General features: G+C 47.3%; 1 protein-coding gene across 1 annotated transcript in view; it reads left to right on the top strand.

Moving 5' to 3' along the window:
* Positions 1-401: 401 nt before the first annotated feature.
* LOC110486920 (Na(+)/H(+) exchange regulatory cofactor NHE-RF2) overlaps positions 402-23,346 on the top strand; it is a 58,448-nt gene continuing 35,503 nt past the window's right edge. The window contains exons 1-2 of the mRNA XM_036941683.1: positions 402-1,351; positions 2,770-3,066. Of these exons, the coding sequence (XP_036797578.1) occupies positions 1,079-1,351; positions 2,770-3,066 (570 nt within the window). The 5' untranslated portion in view covers positions 402-1,078. The remainder of the gene's footprint in view (positions 1,352-2,769; positions 3,067-23,346) is intronic.

The following is a 23,346-nucleotide window of genomic DNA, read 5'->3' as shown; positions in this document are numbered from 1 at the left end:
ACATCTCCCTTCTCCTGAAGTGTACACTTGTTCACTAGTTCCCACAAATCCCCCCCACCACCACCACACACAAAAAAAATGTATACTACTATCACTTTTCATACCCTTTTTACATGTATTTCGTGAATTGACCACTTAGGGGCACCATTGTAACATGAACGGTATGCGTAATTGTATGCCATGCGTAATGGTGCTAGAGGGGTCATGTTACAAATACATCGTTATTTACCTGAATTTAATGACAACGAATCATTGTGTTGTCAACATGATACAATTGAGTCCTTTCCGACACAACAAAACAACCTCCTAACTATTTTTTGGTGAGGTCGCCATTTTGGAGACTTGAGACACCCAGCGAGCACACTGATTGGTCGATTACTTGCGGAGTCCTCATACCTGGACCCCCATCCCGTGCTAAACGGCAGCATTTCCACAGCATGCGCTTGATTAGGCTACTCAGTGAGAAAGCACCCCTTCTTAGACCACTCTTCAAGAGCCGCGCTCTTATAATGACAGCCTCAGAAAAACTCGTTGATTTCTAGCGAGGGAGGTGCTATTACGCACCAAACGAGTGTCCTATCCAATTATCTGGAAACCCGGCATGTGTTGTAATTTAATCCTTATTCCCCAACCGATTGTTATGGATGGAGGTCGAGAGAGGGGTTAGTTAGTGCCTGTTGCTCTTTCCTGGTGCAGCATGGTCTCTCGCTTTATCAGTCCTCAGGATGGGCAAATTGGAGGCATTGAAGACGCTGCGCCTCCAACAAGAATAATTCACTCGTTTTCGGAGAGACGATACGACTAGCGGATATCTTGGCTCCACCATGCAATACGTTCGCCTGGGTCAATAATTTACGCTATTTTTAGGAGGAGTTTGCCTTTATTACATGTGAAGTTCAATGCTGGAATATAATTTTTAATACGGAGTGTTTTCTTGTGTTTGGAGCGTTTTTGTGTGTGAAGAACCTGCAGAGCAACTTTTGGAACAAATTACGCATACGCAGAGGATGGTGTTTTACATGTAGAGTGAAAGTTTCGCTCTGCGCTCTGTTGGGTCATTATTGTATTACATTTTTGTATGTTTTCTGCATTGCTAACTATATTCAAGAACAAAATAGGGTTAAAGTCCTGGACTGCAGGAGAAATGGCCAGCGAACTGAAACCACGGCTTTGTATCATGACAAAGAGTGAGAACGGGTATGGGTTTCACTTGCACGGTGAGAAGGGGAAGAACGGCCAGTTCATTCGCAAAGTTGAGCCCGCGTCGTCAGCGGAAGCTTCGGGGCTGCGCCCGGGGGACCGTGTCATTGAGGTGAACGGGGGAAATGTGGAGAAAGATACGCACCATCAAGTGAGTATTGCACATCACGAACTGTCCAACTCCATCCGGTTTTCTCTGTCAGTGGTCTACATCGACATGTTTAATATGTGCCAGCAGCACACCACCCTGCATACCACTGCTGGCTTTAACCAGCAGCACACCACCCTGCATACCACTGCTGGCTTTAACCAGCAGCACACCACCCTGCATCCCACTGCTGGGTTTAACCAGCAGCACACCACCCTGCCTACCACTGCTGGCTTTAACCAGCAGGACACCACCCTGCATACCACTGCTGGCTTTAACCAGCAGCACACCACCCTGCATACCACTGCTGGTTAAAGCCGGCAGCACACCACCACTGCTGGCTGGCTTCTGAAGCTAAGCAGTGTTGGTCCTGGTCAGTCCCTGGATGGGAGACCAGATGCTGCTGGAAGTGGTGCTGGAGGGCCAGTAGGAGGCACCCTTTCCTCTGGTCTAAAAATAATGCCCCAGGGCAGTCATTGGGGACATTGCCCTGTGTAGGGTGCTGTCTTTTGGATGGGATGTTAAACGGGTGTCCTGACTCTCTGTGGTCACTAAAGATCCCATGACACTTATTGTCAGAGTAGAGGTGTTAATCCTAGTGTCCTGGCTAAATTCCAAATCTAACCCTCATACCATCATTGCCACCTAACCATCCCCAGTTTACAATTGGCTCGTTCATCCCCCCTCCTCTGCCCTGTAACTATTCCCCAGGTCGTTGCTGTAAATGAGAATGTGTTCCCAAACCCTTCCTCCCTAGTCCCTTACCCCGTGCCGCTCAGCAGTAAGTCATCACTGGCGGAGACAGACGTCTGCTGGGAGGCCTGGGACAAGGGAGACCCACTTTAGACACTTCAACAAAGAGGCTGACATGATGTAGGGTCCAGCTACTGTAGAGAGTGTTGGTGTTTCTGTCTCCCATCACCCCCTATTCCCTGTAGTTCACTACTTCATTATCATGTCAACTATCATGTTATTACTCTCATTCTCTTTCTCTCCCTATCTTACGCTTTCATCCTCTCCTTTGTTCCATTCCATTCAAAGGGCTTTATTGGCATGGGAAACATGGGTAGCCTAGTGGTTAGAGCGTTGGGCTAGTAACTGGAAGGTTGCAAGTTCAAATCCCCGAGCTGACACCCCTCTGTCGTTCTGCCCCTGAACAGGCAGTTAACCCATTGTTCCTAGACCGTCATTGAAAATAAGAATTTGTTCTTAACTGACTTGCCTAGTTAAATAAAGGTAAAATTAAATATGTTTATATTGCCAAAGCAAGTGAACTAGATAATAAACAACAGAGTAATATATACAATTTAAAAAAGGAACAGTAACACTCACAAGTTTCAAATATACACATTTCAAATGTCATATTATGGCTCTGTACAGTGTTATAATGATGTGAAATAATGATCTCCCTCTGCCCACAGGTGGTGCAGAGGATCAAGGCGGTGGAGCATGAGACCAGGCTGCTGGTGGTAGACCGGGAGACGGACGAGTACCTCCGCAGCCTGCGCCTCGTCTGCACCGAGGAGATGGCTGTCCATCTGGGGGGACCCACCTCTGTGTCCCCTGCCTCACCCCCAGCCTCACCACCCCCCTCCTCGCCCCCGGCCTCCTCGCCCACGGCCAAGAGAGAGAACGGCTCCGTGTCCAAACTGCCCACTACCCTGACCAGAGAGGTACCCAAGCCCACGCGAAGGTCTCCGTCGCGGGCCGCCAAAAAGGTGCGTACCCCCTCGGTTGAGACTCAATGGATGTTTACTTTGTAGGGGTGTTGTGGTGGTGGGTTAGTGCTGGACTGGAACAAAAGCTTCCACATGCACAAACACACACCAGAGACCACCAGCTGACATAGATACATGCTTTTTCCACTGGAGTAGGGCTGTGTTCTTGTGTTCTTGGCTGGAACAAAATCCTGCACTCATATCTGCACATCAGATATGGACTGAAGGCTCCTGGATCAGGGGATGGTATTTCGGGGATTATGGCAGAAGTTAGGGGATGTTCGAGAGAACATACAGTACTTAATTAAGGCCTTTGAATTCCTTATGGAATTACATGCTTCCAATCTCTTCCAAACCCTTCTGTCCTGCACCATTCCTTCATGGTGTTGATACATCACCCCCACTTTCTCCATGTCTTGTTCTGTGTCACCCCTCCAGCTGTTCTTGGGTCTTCTGTCCTGCTCCATTCCTTCCAGGTGTTGATACATCACCCCCACTTTCTCCATGTCTTGTTCTGTGTCACCCCTCCAGCTGTTCTTGGGTCTTCTGTCCTGCACCATTCCTTCCAGGTGTTGATACGTCACCCCACTTTCTCCATGTCTTGTTCTGTGTCACCCCTCCAGCTGTTCTTGGGTCTTCTGTCCTGCACCATTCCTTCCAGGTGTTGATACATCACCCCCACTTTCTCCATGTCTTGTTCTGTGTCACCCCTCCAGCTGTTCTTGGGTCTTCTGTCCTGCACCATTCCTTCCAGGTGTTGATACATCACCCCCACTTTCTCCATGTCTTGTTCTGTGTCACCTCTCCAGCTGTTCTTGGGTCTTCTGTCCTGCACCATTCCTTCCAGGTGTTGATACATCACCCCCACTTTCTCCATGTCTTGTTCTGTGTCACCCCTCCAGCTGTTCTTGGGTCTTCTGTCCTGCACCATTCCTTCCAGGTGTTGATACATCACCCCCACTTTCTCCATGTCTTGTTCTGTGTCACCCCTCCAGCTGTTCTTGGGTCTTCTGTCCTGCACCATTCCTTCCAGGTGTTGATACATCACCCCCACTTTCTCCATGTCTTGTTCTGTGTCACCCCTCCAGCTGTTCTTGGGTCTTCTGTCCTGCACCATTCCTTCCAGGTGTTGATACATCACCCCCACTTTCTCCATGTCTTGTTCTGTGTCACCCCTCCAGCTGTTCTTGGGTCTTCTGTCCTGCACCATTCCTTCCAGGTGTTGATACATCACCCCCACTTTCTCCATGTCTTGTTCTGTGTCACCCCTCCAGCTGTTCTTGGGTCTTCTGTCCTGCACCATTCCTTCCAGGTGTTGATACATCACCCCCACTTTCTCCATGTCTTGTTCTGTGTCACCCCTCCAGCTGTTCTTGGGTCTTCTGTCCTGCACCATTCCTTCAGGGTGTTGATACATCACCCCCACTTTCTCCATGTCTTGTTCTGTGTCACCCCTCCAGCTGTTCTTGGGTCTTCTGTCCTGCACCATTCCTTCAGGGTGTTGATACGTCCCCCCACTTTCTCCATGTCTTGTTCTGTGTCACCCCTCCAGCTGTTCTTGGGTCTTCTGTCCTGCACCATTCCTTCAGGGTGTTGATACATCACCCCCACTTTCTCCATGTCTTGTTCTGTGTCACCCCTCCAGCTGTTCTTGGGTCTTCTGTCCTGCACCATTCCTTCAGGGTGTTGATACATCACCCCCACTTTCTCCATGTCTTGTTCTGTGTCACCCCTCCAGCTGTTCTTGGGTCTTCTGTCCTGCACTATTCCTTCAAGGTGATGATACGTCCCCCCACTTTCTCCATGTCTTGTTCTGTGTCACCCCTCCAGCTGTTCTTGGGTCTTCCTCTCTTGCTTTCACCCTGTGGGTTCCAGGTAAGATTGAGTTCAAGGGTAGCTCAAGGGTAGCTAAACCCAAACTGCTATCTGCTATCTGCACAGTTCCATGCTGTCACCGTGTGCTGGTATTTGAATGTGGGACAGCATTCTCTCGCTGTAGCAGCCAGACAAGCCGATGTATAACACCTGCCTTTAGTCACAGATCTAGGGTCAGTCTATCTTCCCCAAATCATAACCTTCACTATTAGGGGGAGACATACAAATTTACCTTAGATCTGTGTCTAAGGGTGACCCCATCCTATACCCGCTGAGATCTGATTACCTGGGTCTTGTTTTTTGAGCTGGCTGACTGAGCTCCAACCTGATCTGATGGCCTAGATTAGATTAGACCTGTCCTCTATTTGAAGGGAGCCCTGTCCAAGACCTGTCAACACACAGTAGTAATAATGTGTGTGTGTGTGTGTGTGTGTGTGTGTGTGTCAGATGGCAGGATTGGTTCCAGACTTCTTGTAGTTTCAATGGTCAGAAAGGCACTCAAAGGTCAAGGGTCATTACATCACAGTGGTTAGGATTCTGACCTAATGGACAATGCAGCAATTCTCCCTGTGCTTGCCAAGTACCTCAGTGACATCCTGTGGCTGTAGAAACTACTATCCACACAGTATTACAGTAGACCTCAGTGTAGAAGTGCTGGGCTAGGATCAGTTTAGTGTTTTAGATCATAATAAATAAATAACAATAAATAAGATGGATGGACAGGGGGACCTGTTCCTAGATCAGCCCTCCTACTCTGTAAAGCTTTATGAATAGGGACCCTTGGGTGAACATGTTCTGGTGAATGGTTGTATGTGCTGATGTCTGAAATATGATATCCCTGGCTTATAGCCCCGGGCTGCAAACAGTTTGTTTTCTCAAATCTAGTTCAAGTATTGCATGTTGATTTGGAAAACATTTCCGTTGGGTCCCTGTCTTCCTGACAATCTACTCTGCTTTTGTTTTCATCTGCAAGAGGAGGCTCCTCTGCTTCTGTTTCATGCATTCAACAGAACATGTGTTTTCACTTACGCTCGTCTTGCCAATTGGTGCACGATGCAGAACTCTTATTTCTACAAAAGCACTGACAAGGCGTGTGTGCATGTGTGTGCATGTGGTGTATGTGTGCGTGCGTGCAGTGTGTGTGTGTGTTTAGCCTTTGCTCAGCTGCGATTGCTTTGTGAGCCGTGGAGAGAAATCCCAGCAGCCTGAGGGGCCAGAAGGCCTAACTAAGCTCAGGAAATGTATCTCCCCCCCCACACCCCTCCCTCTCTCTCTCAATCTCTCTCTGCCCAAGCTTGCCTGAAGAGAACATAAAATACACAGAGACCCCAGAAACAAATCCTTTCCAAGTGGAGAGGAGGAAAGGAGAGGAAAGGAGAGGAAGGGAAAGGAAAGGAGAGGAAAGGACCGAGTTTGGGAAACCCTGCACAACAGCCAGTCAGTGGGCCAGTGTAGGGTTGTGTGGATGTCTGGAGGACACACACACTCTCATGTATGCACAGCACACATACACACACTCATGTATGCACGGCACGCACACTCACACTCTCATGTATGCACGGCACACTCACACTCTCATGTATGCACGGCACACTCACACACTCACACTCTCATGTATGCACGGCACACTCACACACATGTATGCACGGCACACTCACACACTCATGTATGCACGGCACGCACACACACACACACACACTCATGTATGCACGGCACGCACACACACTCTCATGTATGCACGGCACACACACTCACACACGTATGCACGGCACACACACACACACACACTCATGTATGCACGGCACGCACACACACACTCTCATGTGTGCACGGCCCACTCACACACATGTATGCACGGCACACTCACACACTCATGTATGCACGGCACGCACACACACACACACACACTCATGTATGCACGGCACGCACACACACTCTCATGTATGCACGCACACACACACACACTCATGTATGCACGGCACACACACACACTCTCATGTATGCACGGCACACACACACACACTCTTATGTGTGCACGGCACGCACACACACACACACACACACTCATGTATGCACGGCATGCACACACACACTCTCACGTAGGACTAGGGTCCTGCAGCTGGACATGTGTATGGTAATGTGTAACAAGGTGGACGAGGAGGTGATATTTCCTGTTTCATCACAAAGGGATCAAAGTGTGTTTGTGAGATATGTGCATGCGTGTGTGTCCGCTCTAATCCACAGAGCTAAAATAATGTATTTATTTGTTGATATAGTTTAGTTGGTGGCCAGGACTCATTATAAAATAATAAGGGGACAGTATCCGGTCTGCAGCCTTCAGCTGACCCCAATGCCTGTACTCTGTCAGTGTCCCAACTGAGAGTCCATGTTTTATAAGAGATGGATTTCAGTCTAGATATGCAATATAAAACATGGACCATGCATCTGTAACTTCCATTGCAGACTCCAGAGGCTGACGTAGAGAGTGGGGGGGTACGACTGGAACGTCCCTCCTAGCTGTCAGTACCAGCCGTCTGTCTCACACCCTGTCTCCCACACACGTCTGTTTTCCCTCCTTGGCCTCCGCTGTGGTCCATAAAACACACGTAGAAACGTCTGACCAGCTGGATGGATGGGGGAACAGGGAGGGAGGGGCTCTGTAGCAGGGCAGCAGTCTTTCACAGGATGGCTGCTTAACCACAGAGCAGTTCTGATCAGTTTTAGATGTGACTGTTTAGTCTACTCAGTTATCTAGAACTCTAAAGGACCTCTCTTTTCCTCTCCTCTCTACTGTGTATGCAGTGAGCCCAGTTTGCTACAGTAAGTGTTGTCAGGGCAGCCAGACTCCTAGGGTTACCTTGAATTCCAGGACTTCCTGGGGGGAGGAGTCGAGGGAGGAGCTGAGTGATTAGGCTCCAGTCTGCAGCCCAGTCTGTTCTGGGGCTGGGAAGTAGTGCAGGCAGCGCCTCTACAGAGCTCCACAGACCCCCTGTCACCAACCATAATCACTAACACATTCGCCTAATGTGTGTGTGTGTGTTCATGTGTGCACACGTGTGTGTGTGTCTGTATATGTGCATGTGTGCATTACTGCCTGCGTACGTGGGTGTATGCATGCTTGTCTGTATGTCCACATGCCACCTTTTGCATCAGTGCATCTGTGTGTGTAGAAGTCATACGATTCTCACTGGGGTTTTCTGGGTTTGATCTCCCTTCATCTTCTGGTTTCCTTTTCCCTGCATTCCTCTACTGTTTACACTCCTGTAGATTTGAGAGACAGCTAAGAGAGTCCAGAAGAAGAGATTAACTCAGAACCAACTGATTTCAGGCTGTACTGACAATGTGACTGTACTGTAGCTGTACTGACTGAGTGACTGTAGCTGTTCTGACTGAGTGACTGTACTGGCTGTGGGACTGTAGCTGTACTGACTGTGTGACTGTACTGGCTGTGGGACTGTAGCTGTACTGACAGTGTGACTGTACTGGCTGTGGGACTGTATATGTTGTGACTGTGTAACTGTACTGGCTGTGGGACTGTAGCTGTACTGACTGTGTGATTGTAGCTGTACTGACTGTGTGACTGTAGCTGTACTGACTGTGTGACTGTAGCTGTACTGACTGTGTGACTGTAGCTGTACTGACTGTGTGACTGTAGCTGTACTGACTGTGTGATTGTAGCTGTACTGACTGTGTGGCTGTAGCTGTACTGACTGTGATTATAGCTGTACTGACTGTGTGATTGTTGCTGTACTGACTGTGTGATTATAGCTCTACTGACTGTGTGATTGTAGCTGTACTGACTGTGTGATTAATAGCTGTACTGACTGTAGCACCAGGAATGCAACCCCCTTATGCACAATGTACACACATGAATCCCAAAAATGATTTACCCTGTACAGTGTATGGTTGACTTGATAACGTATAAAAAGAAGGTGAAACTGGGGAGAAAGAGAGAGAGAGACAGGCATATGGTTGTAATATTATGTACATACTGTATGTAAACAGTGGTGGATATAAAACTCAAAACAGGAAGGAGAACATTTTCTCATGTTCATCCATAAGCACAGCAGGCTTACCTATACAGTCATGTGAGTCGTGTCCTGCTTTCTAAAAAGTATTTTTTAAACAACTAATAGAATCCTACTGAGGACAATGACTGGAGCTGCAGAGGGAGTGTGACAGTTATATAACACATTGTGTTGCACGGAAGAACATCCCTTAGCCGTGGTATATTGGCCATATACCACACCTACTCTGGCCTTATTGCTTAATTAACAGGGGGCGTGGGTATATCTGAAGGCTGCTCTCCACACAAACACACGCACTCACACACGCACACAAAGAGAGAGAAAGAGACACACATATGCACGCACACAGTGACAGGGGTTTACAGTAGAATGCTCTGTCTAACCCAGCCAAGACTATTCCTTCAGGTGTATATATATAGACTGATGTAAAGAGACTCACTCCAGGGCCTAACAGCAGCTAAAAGCTTCCTGAGACATAATCAAAGAAACAGAACACCCCCTCCCCCTCAATAGAGGAGACGAGAGAGGAGACGAGATTGTGTCATTATCAAATGAAAGAGTTTAGTCTTTTGCTTGCCTCTCTCTCTCTCAATTTCAATTAAATGTCAATATAAGGGCTTTAATGGCATGGGAATCATATGTTTAGATTTGCCAAAGCAAATGGGGGCTCCCGAGTGGCACAACAGTCTGTGGCACTGCATCTCAGTGCAAGAGGTATCACTACAGTCCCTGGTTCAATTCCAGGCTGTATCACATCCAGCTGTGATTGGGAATCCCATAGGGTGGCAAATTTGTTCTTAACTTTTAACTTTTAACTTTTTTTTAAAGCAAGTGGAATAGATAATTAACCAAAGTGAAATAAACAATAAAAACATATATTCACACACTTGCCAATCAGACCTTACCATTGGATGAATGAGTGGGTTTTAACTTGCCGGTGAAATGGCGAAGGAAATGAAACGGAACCATGTGGTCATGAGGATGTATCCCTTACCTCTCCACACAGCTTAGTCAGCAGCTATCACCTTAACACGTACCCAGTCACACAAACACACCCCCCTCTCTCACCTTCTCCAGAAGAGGCGGGGCTTAGTCTTTTATTGTCACCAGCACCTGTGATAAAGTGTCAGGTGTCACTTTCTCACAGCATCACACAGAGCAGCCTCAGCCAGACCTACACACACACACACACTCACACAGCCAAACCACTACAGAGACTACTCTTCTCATGCGTCTGTGGTGCCGGTGGTTGAGAACAGGTGTGTGACATCATTAGGACTGTGTTTGTGTGGTGCTCATTCAGTTATATCACCTTACTGTGTTGGCATCAAGCAAAACTATTATGTCACTTGATTGTGTGGGGGTTGGCGCCACTCATTATGACGTCAATAGAGTGTGTAGGAGTTGGGGGGAAACAGGTAAAAAAACACCTTGTTGACCTCCATATCTGTGTCGCACACACACACACACACACACACACACACACAGAGAGAGAGACAGAGACACACACACACACACACACACACACACACACACACAGAGAGAGAGACAGAGACACACACACACACACACACACACACACACACACACACACAGAGAGAGAGACAGAGACACACACACACACACACACACACACACACACAGAGAGAGAGAGACAGAGACACACACACTAGTGATATGTGGGTTGACTCATAACCTGATGGCCCCGATGTTATATCCACGGGGCAAACGGGTTTCGGGTCATTAAATATTGTTGTTATGTGTGATTATTCTGAGGCACTATACAAATTCGATAGTCACAAGACGGACTTCAAATAGGCCTGTGACATGTCAAGAGAACTGTAGCCTACTGTTTAGATGGGTTAACTGGAAAGTGAAATCTGGACGCTGACTCTGGGTGTATATCCTCTCAAATGGCCTTATTATTAACTCCTGCAGATTGAAGCATTTCTAGCAGTAAAATGATACACCAAATGTAGGCTACATTTGGACTTGGGAACAGCAGTGGAGAAATATGATTTCTTTCTTTCAGCCTCTTGAGAGAATGTGAATGTGCAGTTATATACCGTCTGTAGAGGTGCTGTCTTTATCAGCATCATAAAATTTGATAGTATTTCGGCCACATAAAATATGCATCCAATCAGAACTGAAAACTGATCAGAAACTCATTGGGTCGTTTTCACAGCTTTCTGTTTCCTGACAACCGTCAAACTGGTGGTATCTGGACATCTTTTCACAGAAAATCTTTCCATTAATTTGTGTTATTGCATTTTCTCCCCAGTCACTAAATGCCTTTGCTCCGCGAATGAAGATGACAGAGAGAACTTCACCGACGTCAACTAGATTGAAGCATTCATTCTATCTATCTATTACATTATTCTGTTGAGCAGGTGTTTATTTAGTCTTCTAGGGCAACATATAATGACAAGAGGGAAGCTACATGTATCTAATTATAGACAAAATGTAGAAAATTATAAGCAGAAACGTAATATCTAAATTATGCAAAAAAACAGTCCTGCCCCCCTTTCAAAAACTATTGGACTGTAGCCACATTGTAACGGTTTTCTTCGTGAGAAGGAGAGTCGGACCAAAATGCAGCGTGTAGATTGCGATCCATGTTTTAATGAACAAACGTAAAACACGAATCAATGCAAACACTACAAAATAAAGAACGTGATGAACGTAACGAAAACCTAAAACAGCCTATCTGGTGAAAAACACATAGACAGGAACAATCACCCACAAACACACAGTGAAACCCAGGCTACCTAAATATGGTTCCCAATCAGAGACAATGACGAACACCTGCCTCTGACTGAGAACCATATCAGGCTGAACATAGAAATAGACAAACAAGACATGAAACATAGAATGCCCACTCAGATCACACCCTGACCAATCAAAACATAGAAAATACAAAGTAAACTATGGTCAGGGCGTGACAGTACCCCCCCCCCAAGGTGCGGACTCCGGCCGCAAAACCTGAACCTATAGGGGAGGGTCTGGGTGGGCATCTGTCCGCGGTGGCGGCTCTGGCGCTGGACGTGGACCCCACTCCATGACAGTTTTAATCCCCCTCCTAAACGTCCCTAAATAGGTTACCCACCACAATGATAACATGGGACAGAGGGACAGCTCGGGACAGAGGTAACTCGGGACAGATGGGTAGCTCAGCACTGAGAGGAAGCTCAGCACTGAGAAGAAGCTCAGCACTGAGAGGAAGCCCAGGCAGGTAGTAGAAACTACCAGAACCTGGCTGGCTGGCAGTTTCAGCAGATCCTGGTCGACTAGCAGATCTGGAAGAATCTGGTCGACTGGCGGATCTGGGAGAATCTGGTCGACTGGCGGATCTGGGAGAATCTGGTCGACTGGCGGATCTGGGAGAATCTGGTCGACTGGCGGATCTGGGAGAATCTGGTCGACTGGCGGATCTGGGAGAATCTGGTCGACTGGCGGATCTGGGAGAATCTGGTCGACTGGCGGATCTGGGAGAATCTGGTCGACTGGCGGATCTGGGAGAATCTGGACGACTGGCAGATCTGGGAGAATCTGGACGACTGGCAGATCTGGGAGAATCTGGACGACTGGCAGATCTGGAAGAGTCTGGTCGACTGGCAGATCTGGAAGAGTCTGGTCGACTGGCAGATCTGGAAGAGTCTGGTCGACTGGCAGATCTGGAAGAGTCTGGTCGACTGGCAGATCTGGAAGAGTCTGGTCGACTGGCAGATCTGGCTGCTCCATGCTGACTGGCAGCTCTGGCTGCTCCATGCTGGCAGACTGCTCTGGCTGCTCCATGCTGACTGGCAGCTCTGGCTGCTCCATGCTGACTGGCGGCCCTGGCTGCTCTGGCTGCTCCATGCTGACTGGCTGCTCCATGATGACTGGCAGCTCTGGCTGCTCCATGCTGACTGGCTGCTCCATGCTGACTGGCAGCTCTGGCTGCTCTGGCTGCTCCATGCTGACTGACTGCTCCATGCTGACTGGCTGCTCCATGCTGACTGGCTGCTCCATGCTGACTGGCTGCTCCATGCTGACTGGCGGCCCTGGCTGCTCCATGCTGACTGGCGGCCCTGGCTGCTCCATGCTAACTGGCAGCTCTGGCGGCTCCTTGCAGACTGGCAGCTCTGGCGGCTCCTTGCAGACTGGCAGCTTTGGCGGCATCCTGCAGACAGGCAGCTCTGGCGGCTCCTTGCAGACTGGCAGCTCCTTGCAGACTGGCAGCTCCTTGCAGACTGGCAGCTCCTTGCAGACTGGCAGCTCCTTGCAGACTGGCAGCTCCTTGCTAACTGGCAGCTCCTTGCTAACTGGCAGCTCCTTGCTAACTGGCAGCTCCTTGCTAACTGGCAGCTCCTTGCAGACTGGCAGCTCTATGCTAACTGGCAGCTCTATGCTAACTGGCAGCTCTATGCTAACTGGCAGCTCTATGCTAACTGGCAGCTCTATGCTAACTGGCAGTTCTGAACAGGCGGGAGACTCCGGCAGCGCTGTAGAGGCGGAAAGCTCTGACAGCGCTAAACAGGCGGGAGACTCCGACAGCGCTGAAGAGAAGGGAGGCTCTGGCAGCGCTGGACAGGCGAGGCGCACTGTAGGCCTGATGCGTGGTGCTGGCACTGGTGGTACTGGGCCGAGGACACGCACAGGAAGCCTTGTGCGGGGAGCTGCTACCGGAGGGCTGGGGTGTGGAGGTGGTACTGGAAAAACCGGACCGTGCAGGCACACTGGAGCTCTTGAGCACCGAGCCTGCCCAACCTTACCTGGTTGAATGCTCACGGTCGCCCTGCCAGTGCGGCGAGGTGGAATAGCCCGCACTGGGCTATGCAGGCGAACCGGAGACACCGAGCGCAAGGCTGGTGCCATGTAAGCCGGCCCAAGGAGACGCACTGGGGACCAGCTGCGTAGAGCCGGCTTCATGGCATTAGGCTCGACGCTCAATCTAGCCCGGCCGACACGCGGAGCTGGAATATACCGCACCGGGCTATGCACCCGCACTGGAGACACCGTGCGCACCACTGCATAACACGGTGCCTGTCCGGTCTCTCTAGCCCCCCGGTAAGCACAGGGAGTCTGCCCAGGTCTCCTACCTGGCGTAGCCATACTCCCTGTTAGCCCCCCCCCCCAATACATTTTTGGGGCTGCCTCTCGGGCTTCCTTGCCAGCCGTGTTCCCTCATATCGCCGGCTCCTCTCTCCGGCTGCCTCTGCTCTCCTAAGTGCCTCCACCTGTTCCCATGGGAGGCGATCTCTTCCAGCCAGTATCTCCTCCCAAGTGTAACAGCCCTTGCCATCCAAAACGTCCTCCCATGTCCATTCCTCTTTACGCTGCTGCTGCTGCCTGTTGACACGCTGCTTGGTCCGTTGGTGGTGGGTGATTCTGTATCGGTTTTCTTCGTGAGAAGGAGAGTCGGACCAAAATGCAGCGTGTAGATTGCGATCCATGTTTTAATGAACAAACGTAAAACACGAATCAATGCAAACACTACAAAATAAAGAACGTGATGAACGTAACGAAAACCTAAAACAGCCTATCTGGTGAAAAACACATAGACAGGAACAATCACCCACAAACACACAGTGAAACCCAGGCTACCTAAATATGGTTCCCAATCAGAGACAATGACGAACACCTGCCTCTGACTGAGAACCATATCAGGCTGAACATAGAAATAGACAAACAAGACATGAAACATAGAATGCCCACTCAGATCACACCCTGACCAATCAAAACATAGAAAATACAAAGTAAACTATGGTCAGGGCGTGACACACATGTTCTATATTTGTGGGTTAGGGTCGGGTGCTGGCCTCAGACTTTCACATATAGTTGGGCGGTTGAGGATGTTTATTAGCAATTGCAGGTGGGTGCTGGTGAACAAATAGCTGACCCGCGCACCGCTAACACGCACACACACCGCTAACTCACACACCGCTAACACACACACACCGCTAACACACACACTGCTAACACACACACACACACACCGCTAACACACACACACACCGCTAACACACACACACACACACACCGCTAACACACACACACACACCGCTAACACACACACACACACACCGCTAACACACACACACCGCTAACACACACACACACACCGCTAACACACACACACACACACACACACACAGTAATGTTCACAAGCAGCTCTTAACATCTTCAAAGCAAATAAAATGAAATAACAATAACGAGGCTATTTACAGGGGGTACCGGTACTGAGTCAAGGTGCAGGGGTACAGGTTAGTCCAGGTAATTGAGGTAATATGTAGGTAGGGGTAAAGTGACTATGCATAGATAATAAACAGAGAGTAGCAGAAGGTGTGTGTGTGTTGGAGTGTCAGTGTAGTATGTTTCGGAGTGTGGTTAGCGTCCAGTGAGTATACATCAACCCTGCCCAGTCCTTACGTCTGCTGCTGTTAGTCCAGTGATGATTATGAGTTGCTATTGATTACTTGTTACTTGTTGCTATTGATGTGGCGTTGATGTGGCTATTCTTCCCACAGTGGTTGAGGCCAGGGATTTTCTGTCTGAACTGTGAGTTGAGTTTATATTTCTCCTTCTGCTGGTTTTGAAGCCATATTGACCCAGAAACCCCTAGCCACAGCTGGGCATAGCGTTATCTGTCAGAATACACACTGTGAGGGTTTTGTTGCTGTTCTGTCAGACTCTGTAGTGGTGATTTTCTCTCTGAACTGTGACTTGTTGTGAAAATTGGGCATCTTTTTGTGCAACCCCTAATGCCTTTTGGCGACTCTCCCTCCCTCTCTGTTCCCCCCTCCTCTCTGTTCCTCCCTCCCTCTCTGTTCCCCCCTCCTCTCTCCCCTGTCACACTCTTTACTGGTGTCTAAGTCTTGATGTAGTTGACAGAACAGAGTAAGTTGTTCGCTGTCAAATCCTCTGCGCTTTTGGTAAATCCACTTGTTTCTGTGGGATTGAGGTCGTTGCTTATGTCTCCAGTGATTTCATTCCCCCACTGGGCACAGACGTCAGTTCAACGTCTAGTTTTTAGTTACATTTGGTTGTTGTCCACTACCGTGAATTCAATGTGAAAGCAACAAAACTAAAACTTCACCATGTCATTGGATTTAGGTTAAAAGTTGGGTGAAGAAAATGCAACATTCTCTTAAGGTGATGACTTTTTGCAAATCCAATCAGTTGATTCAACTTCATCACATTAAGAATGTTTTGTTGTTGAAATGATGTGATTCAGTCTTTGTCAAGTGGACAGTTACCTTATATTCCCTACTTCCATTTTCTCAGTGTCTGTCAAGTAACATTAGCTTAGTGCAACCACCTGTGTGTGTTTGTGTGCTGTACTCGTGCCCTATGTGAGTTGTATACTGGACGTTCATATGCAAATGGTTAAATAGGTGCTAGTATCTCTCCAGGTGTCGCCATCCACTGTGTCAGAACACACTAACAGTCTCCAGTCTGAAGCGTGTGTCTGGACCAGCCCAGGGTTAGACTAGTGATTGACCTACTCCCCCATAAGGATGTTCTTCTTGCAGCATAGAGACCCAGACACACACACACACAACCCTCCTCCTGCATTACAACATCATGTTGAGGCTTTATGAAGGAATGCCTAACTGGAAACATCTGCTCTTCTCTACCTCTCACATCTGTATATATAAACAACCCGGGGGGGTGGTCCTAATGTGTGTGTGTCCTAATGTGTGTGTGTGTGTGTGTGTGTGTCGTAATGTGTGTGTGTGTGTCGTAACGTGTGTGTGTGTGTATATATGTACGTGTGTGGGTGTGTGCGTGTATGTACGTGTGTGTGTGTGTGTGTGTGTATATATGTACGTGTGTGTGTGTGTGTGTACGTGGGTGTGTGCGTGTATGTACGTGTGTGTGTGCGTGTATGTATGTACGTGTGTGTATCAGGTGATGCTGAGGTCAAACCGAGACGGATCTGAATCTAAACACTAACAGAGTGACTAAACACCACAAACTGAGAATAAACAACTACTAGCTACAAACTGCAGCTAGCTGTCAGTCCTTACTAGGGATGGGCTCGGTTATTCCAATATCTGAATGGACTTCAGTATTCAATTACCTGGGAGAGTATAAAAATATATATATTAAAAAGATAGTCCTATTTTAATGAAAAGGCTTTGTCTAAAATGTAATTCAATTATTTGTGACATTGCTACATACAAGGACAGACATTTTAATATATGACAGTTTTTCATGCGTGTAGCTTGTTATTGCCGTCAATCAAAGCAGCACCACAGTGAGGCTCCAAGTGAAGTGGGAGATTTCTGATATTGCTGAATGGAATTACAATTACAGAATGAAGTTGGCTAAATGAGAAGGAGTAGGCTACAATGACCAACCAACAGGTAGACTGTTGTTTAATAGGAATGGAGTTGGCTAAATGAGAAGGAGTAGGCTACAATGACCAACCAACAGGTAGACTGTTGTTTAATAGGAATGGAGTTGGCTAAATGAGAAGGAGTAGGCTACAATGACCAACCAACAAGTAGACTGTTGTTTAATAGGAATGGAGTTGGCTAAATGAGAAGGAGTAGGCTACAATGACCAACCAACAAGTAGACTGTTGTTTAATAGGAATGGAGTTGGCTAAATGAGAAGGAGTAGGCTACAATGACCAACCAACAGGTAGACTGTTGTTTAATAGGAATGGAGTTGGCTAAATGAGAAGGAGTAGGCTACAATGACCAACCAACAGGTAGCCTGTTGTTTAATAGGAATGGAGTTGGCTAAATGAGAAGGAGTAGGCTACAATGACCAATCAACAGGTAGACTGTTGTTTAATAGGAATGGAGTTGGCTAAATGAGAAGGAGTAGGCTACAATGACCAACCAACAGGTAGACTGTTGTTTAATAGGAATGGAGTTGGCTAAATGAGAAGGAGTAGGCTACAATGACCAACCAACAGGTAGACTGTTGTTTAATAGGAATGGAGTTGGCTAAATGAGAAGGAGTAGGCTACAATGACCAACCAACAGGTAGGCTGTTGTTTAATAGGAATGGAGTTGGCTAAATGAGAAGGAGTAGGCTACAATGACCAACCAAAAGGTAGGCTGTTGTTTAATAGGAATGGAGTTGGCTAAATGAGAAGGAGTAGGCTGTTGTTTAATAGGAATGGAGTTGGCTAAATGAGAAGGAGTAGGCTACAATGACCAACCAAAAGATAGGCTGTTGTTTAATAGGAATGGAGTTGGCTAAATGAGAAGGAGTAGGCTGTTGTTTAATAGGAATGGAGTTGGCTAAATGAGAAGGAGTAGGCTACAATGACCAACCAACAGGTAGACTGTTGTTTAATAGGAATGGAGTTGGCTAAATGAGAAGGAGTAGGCTACAATGACCAACCAAAAGGTAGACTGTTGTTTAATAGGAATGGAGTTGGCTAAATGAGAAGGAGTAGGCTACAATGACCAACCAGCAGGTAGGACTGGAGTTGGCTAAATGAGAAGGAGTAGGCTACAATGACCAACCAACAGGTAGGAATGGAGTTGGCTAAATGAGAAGGAGTAGGCTACAATGACCAACCAACAGGTAGACTGTTGTTTAATAGGAATGGAGTTGGCTAAATGAGAAGGAGTAGGCTACAATGACCAACCAACAAGTAGACTGTTGTTTAATAGGAATGGAGTTGGCTAAATGAGAAGGAGTAGGCTACAATGACCAACCAACAAGTAGACTGTTGTTTAATAGGAATGGAGTTGGCTAAATGAGAAGGAGTAGGCTACAATGACCAACCAACAGGTAGACTGTTGTTTAATAGGAATGGAGTTGGCTAAATGAGAAGGAGTAGGCTACAATGACCAACCAACAGGTAGCCTGTTGTTTAATAGGAATGGAGTTGGCTAAATGAGAAGGAGTAGGCTACAATGACCAATCAACAGGTAGACTGTTGTTTAATAGGAATGGAGTTGGCTAAATGAGAAGGAGTAGGCTACAATGACCAACCAACAGGTAGACTGTTGTTTAATAGGAATGGAGTTGGCTAAATGAGAAGGAGTAGGCTACAATGACCAACCAACAGGTAGACTGTTGTTTAATAGGAATGGAGTTGGCTAAATGAGAAGGAGTAGGCTACAATGACCAACCAAAAGGTAGGCTGTTGTTTAATAGGAATGGAGTTGGCTAAATGAGAAGGAGTAGGCTGTTGTTTAATAGGAATGGAGTTGGCTAAATGAGAAGGAGTAGGCTACAATGACCAACCAAAAGATAGGCTGTTGTTTAATAGGAATGGAGTTGGCTAAATGAGAAGGAGTAGGCTGTTGTTTAATAGGAATGGAGTTGGCTAAATGAGAAGGAGTAGGCTACAATGACCAACCAACAGGTAGACTGTTGTTTAATAGGAATGGAGTTGGCTAAATGAGAAGGAGTAGGCTACAATGACCAACCAAAAGGTAGACTGTTGTTTAATAGGAATGGAGTTGGCTAAATGAGAAGGAGTAGGCTACAATGACCAACCAGCAGGTAGGACTGGAGTTGGCTAAATGAGAAGGAGTAGGCTACAATGACCAACCAACAGGTAGGAATGGAGTTGGCTAAATGAGAAGGAGTAGGCTACAATGACCAACCAACAAGTAGACTGTTGTTTAATAGGAATGGAGTTGGCTAAATGAGAAGGAGTAGGCTACAATGACCAACCAGCAGGTAGGCTGTTGTTTAATAGGAATGGAGTTGGCTAAATGAGAAGGAGTAGGCTGTTGTTTAATAGGAATGGAGTTGGCTAAATGAGAAGGAGTAGGCTACAATGACCAACCAACAGGTAGACTGTTGTTTAATAGGAATGGAGTTGGCTAAATGAGAAGGAGTAGGCTACAATGACCAACCAAAGGGTAGGCTGTTGTTTAATAGGAATGGAGTTGGCTAAATGAGAAGGAGTAGGCTACAATGACCAACCAACAGGTAGACTGTTGTTTAATAGGAATGGAGTTGGCTAAATGAGAAGGAGTAGGCTACAATGACCAACCAACAGGTAGACTGTTGTTTAATAGGAATGGAGTTGGCTAAATGAGAAGGAGTAGGCTACAATGACCAACCAACAGGTAGCCTGTTGTTTAATAGGAATGGAGTTGGCTAAATGAGAAGGAGTAGGCTACAATGACCAACCAAAAGGTAGGCTGTTGTTTAATAGGAATGGAGTTGTTGTAGACAAGGACGCGGGGAGAGCAGCAGAAAACATCAATTAGCCTTGCTAGCTAGCTAACTGGATTGTGTACTTAGCTAGTTTCTTTATATCGATTTGATGCAGTCAAGAAACACACGACCAGATAGGATGATCTCTCTCTGTGTCAGACACACCAGCCCCTGCTCCTCTAGCACCCCTCCCCCATATGTCTGCTGAAACAACGAGCACAGTGGACCGCCTCTCCTGAGTCGCGCAAGCAGGTCCACACTCATGTATTTCAACAATCCAGATATTATAAGAATAGTGAAATCATTTCCAAGTCCCATCCCTAGTTCTCACTGCATGGTACCATATCACTGCATGATACCATATCACTGCATGGTACCATATCACTGCATGATACCATATCACTGCATGATACCATATCACTGCATGATAGGAAATGATGGAGCTTAAGATGGGAATCTGATCCATATTCATGTGTCCTCCTCGGTCCTCCTCTGCAGGGCTGCTGGTGCAGCAGTGGAAGAGAATCTGATCCATATTCATGTGTCCTCCTCGGTCCTCCTCTGCAGGGCTGCTGGTGCAGCAGTGGAAGAGAATCTGATCCATATTCATGTGTCCTCCTCGGTCCTCCTCTGCAGGGCTGCTGGTGCAGCAGTGGAAGAGAATCTGATCCATATTCATGTGTCCTCCTTGGTCCTCCTCTGCAGGGCTGCTGGTGCAGCAGTGGAAGAGAATCTGATCTATATTCATGTGTCCTCCTTGGTCCTCCTCTGCAGGGCTGCTGGTGCAGCAGTGGAAGAGAATCTGCGTGGGAATAAATGGATGTAGAGAACATGGTGTGGGGTTAGAGTTAAGGTCAGAGGTTAAGATTGAATAAACACAGGCAGGCAGGCAGAATAATGATGGAGAGCTGGAGTAGAGTTGTGTTGAAGGAGAGAGAATAATGATGGAGAGCTGGAGTAGAGTTGTGTTGAAGGAGAGAGAATAATGATGGAGAGCTGGAGTAGAGTTGTGTTGAAGGAGAGAGAATAATGATGGAGAGCTGGAGTAGAGTGTTGTGTTGAAGGAGAGAGAATAATGATGGAGAGCTGGAGTAGAGTGTTGTGTTGAAGGAGAGAGAATAATGATGGAGAGCTGGAGTAGAGTGTTGTGTTGAAGGAGAGAGAATAATGATGGAGAGCTGGAGTAGAGTGTTGTGTTGAAGGAGAGAGAAAAAGAGGGAGAACGAGAGAAAGAAAGAAGGAGTCTTTGAGAGAGGGAAGAGATAAGAGAGAGAGAGTTGTGTGTTAGAGGATGTGTTCTGGGTGTTGGCTAGAAAGCAGATAGAGGATCCATGACTAATGGATCCAGTGGACAACTGCTTTGTAAATACAGTTGTAGAGTACAATGATGACACACACACTTCTCTCTTCTATCTGTCGAAGCTGGATCATATGAACTTCATAAATCCCTTCTTTCACCTCTTCTACTTCTTTTCTCCTATTCCCACGTTTCTCATCTCTCCATCCGCAAAGGGATTTTGCAAATGTTGTTTTTGTCTTGCCTCATTGTTTTGATGTAATTCTGTGGGTAGTTTTCTACCACTTTTTCTCTGTGAGAACTTGTGAAAAGTATCATCTGTCTCTTTGCGGTCCCACATTGTGTCTCAGTCTGTCTCACGTCAGTTCTCAGTAATGGGATAAAGATGACTGGGGTCAGCTCCGCTCGAGAGGGACACAGTACAGGAGTCTTCTGGAGTCTGGAGCCACTCAGCTGAGAGGAGAGCTGAAAGCACAAAGCAGCTGGGTTTAAACACTCTCCTGGGCCCATATTCACTAAGTGTCTCAGGGTATGAGTGCTGATCTGAAATCATTTTTGTTTTGCTTTTAGATCCTAATATATGTATTTATATGGAGAAGTAGTTCACTGAACCACTGAGACTGATCTCTTGTCTTACCTTTACCTAATCGCTCTTCCACCCAAAAAGAAGGCTATAGATATATAGTCATGTCCCATATGGAGTATTGTAGTGTTTCCTCATCTGTACTGTGGTAATGGTGAGTCATGGAAAAGCAATGTGTCCTATTTTTTTATAAAACATGAACCCCAGTAACCCAGTGTTTATCAGTCCCAGTGCTATACACCTTCTCCCCCATCTCCTCTGTTCTTCCCTCCCTCCATCTCCCCTCCATCCCCCTCTTCCCCAGTCCCTGCTGAAAGCCAGCTGTGTTATGTCCAGATGTGGGCGTCTGGAGGGGCCAAGGGGGGTTGACGGGCCTGGGGCTAGGACTGAGGAATGCCTGGAGTTGGAGCTGGTATGGGGAGTCTGGTTGGGGGGGGAGGGGTTTAGGGGAGTGTGTGTTGTGCGTGTGTGTGAATACAGACGCGTCTTCCCTCTGTTATCTCTCCAGGCATGACTGCATGTCATCCCCCCTGTTAACCCAAATGTAATGTTGAATGTTTAGGTTTTGTGTGGCCTTTGGCACACATCAAGGGAGATGGTTGCTCAACACCCCCTACCCCTCTATAATCTGGTCTGCCCTGGTGAATCAGGAATGGATCCCACAGCACAGACACACACAGCTATGTGGTTTAGAGGTCTGTTTGCTAACCACACACAGGCTCTCTCTCACACACAATAGTGATGTAACAATACAGCTCTCAGAATACTGTGTAGGTTCTTCTAACCAGGAAAGGATCGATACACTGCTGCCCACTCATCGTTATCTAACTGTGGGAACCGCAGAGAGAGAGATGGATGGAAGGATAGGAGTGAGAGAGAGAGATGGATGGAAGGATAGGAGTGAGAGAGAGTGATGGATGGAAGGATAGGGGTGAGAGAGCGAGTCAGAGAGAGAGATGGATGGAAGGATAGGAGTGAGAGAGCGAGTCAGAGAGAGAGATGGATGGAAGGATAGAAGTGAGAGAGCGAGTCAGAGAGAGAGATGGATGGAAGGATAGAAGTGAGAGAGCGAGTCAGAGAGAGAGATGGATGGAAGGATAGAAGTGAGAGAGCGAGTCAGAGAGAGAGATGGATGGAAGGATAGAAGTGAGAGAGCGAGTCAGAGAGAGAGATGGATGGAAGGATAGAAGTGAGAGAGCGAGTCAGAGAGAGAGATGGATGGAAGGATAGGAGTGAGAGAGCGAGTCAGAGAGAGAGAGAGAGAGATAGAATATTGTTCGGTTGTAGTTGCCAGGTCTTTGTAATGAGATCTGATTTTACCAGATTTTTTTTAATACAACTAAAATAAGGGTTAAATACAAATATCCACC

Source organism: Oncorhynchus mykiss, chromosome 13, assembly GCF_013265735.2.
Source record: "Oncorhynchus mykiss isolate Arlee chromosome 13, USDA_OmykA_1.1, whole genome shotgun sequence".
In the NCBI taxonomy this organism is placed as follows: Eukaryota; Metazoa; Chordata; class Actinopteri; order Salmoniformes; family Salmonidae; genus Oncorhynchus; species Oncorhynchus mykiss.
This window is presented reverse-complemented; position numbering and strand designations above follow the sequence as displayed.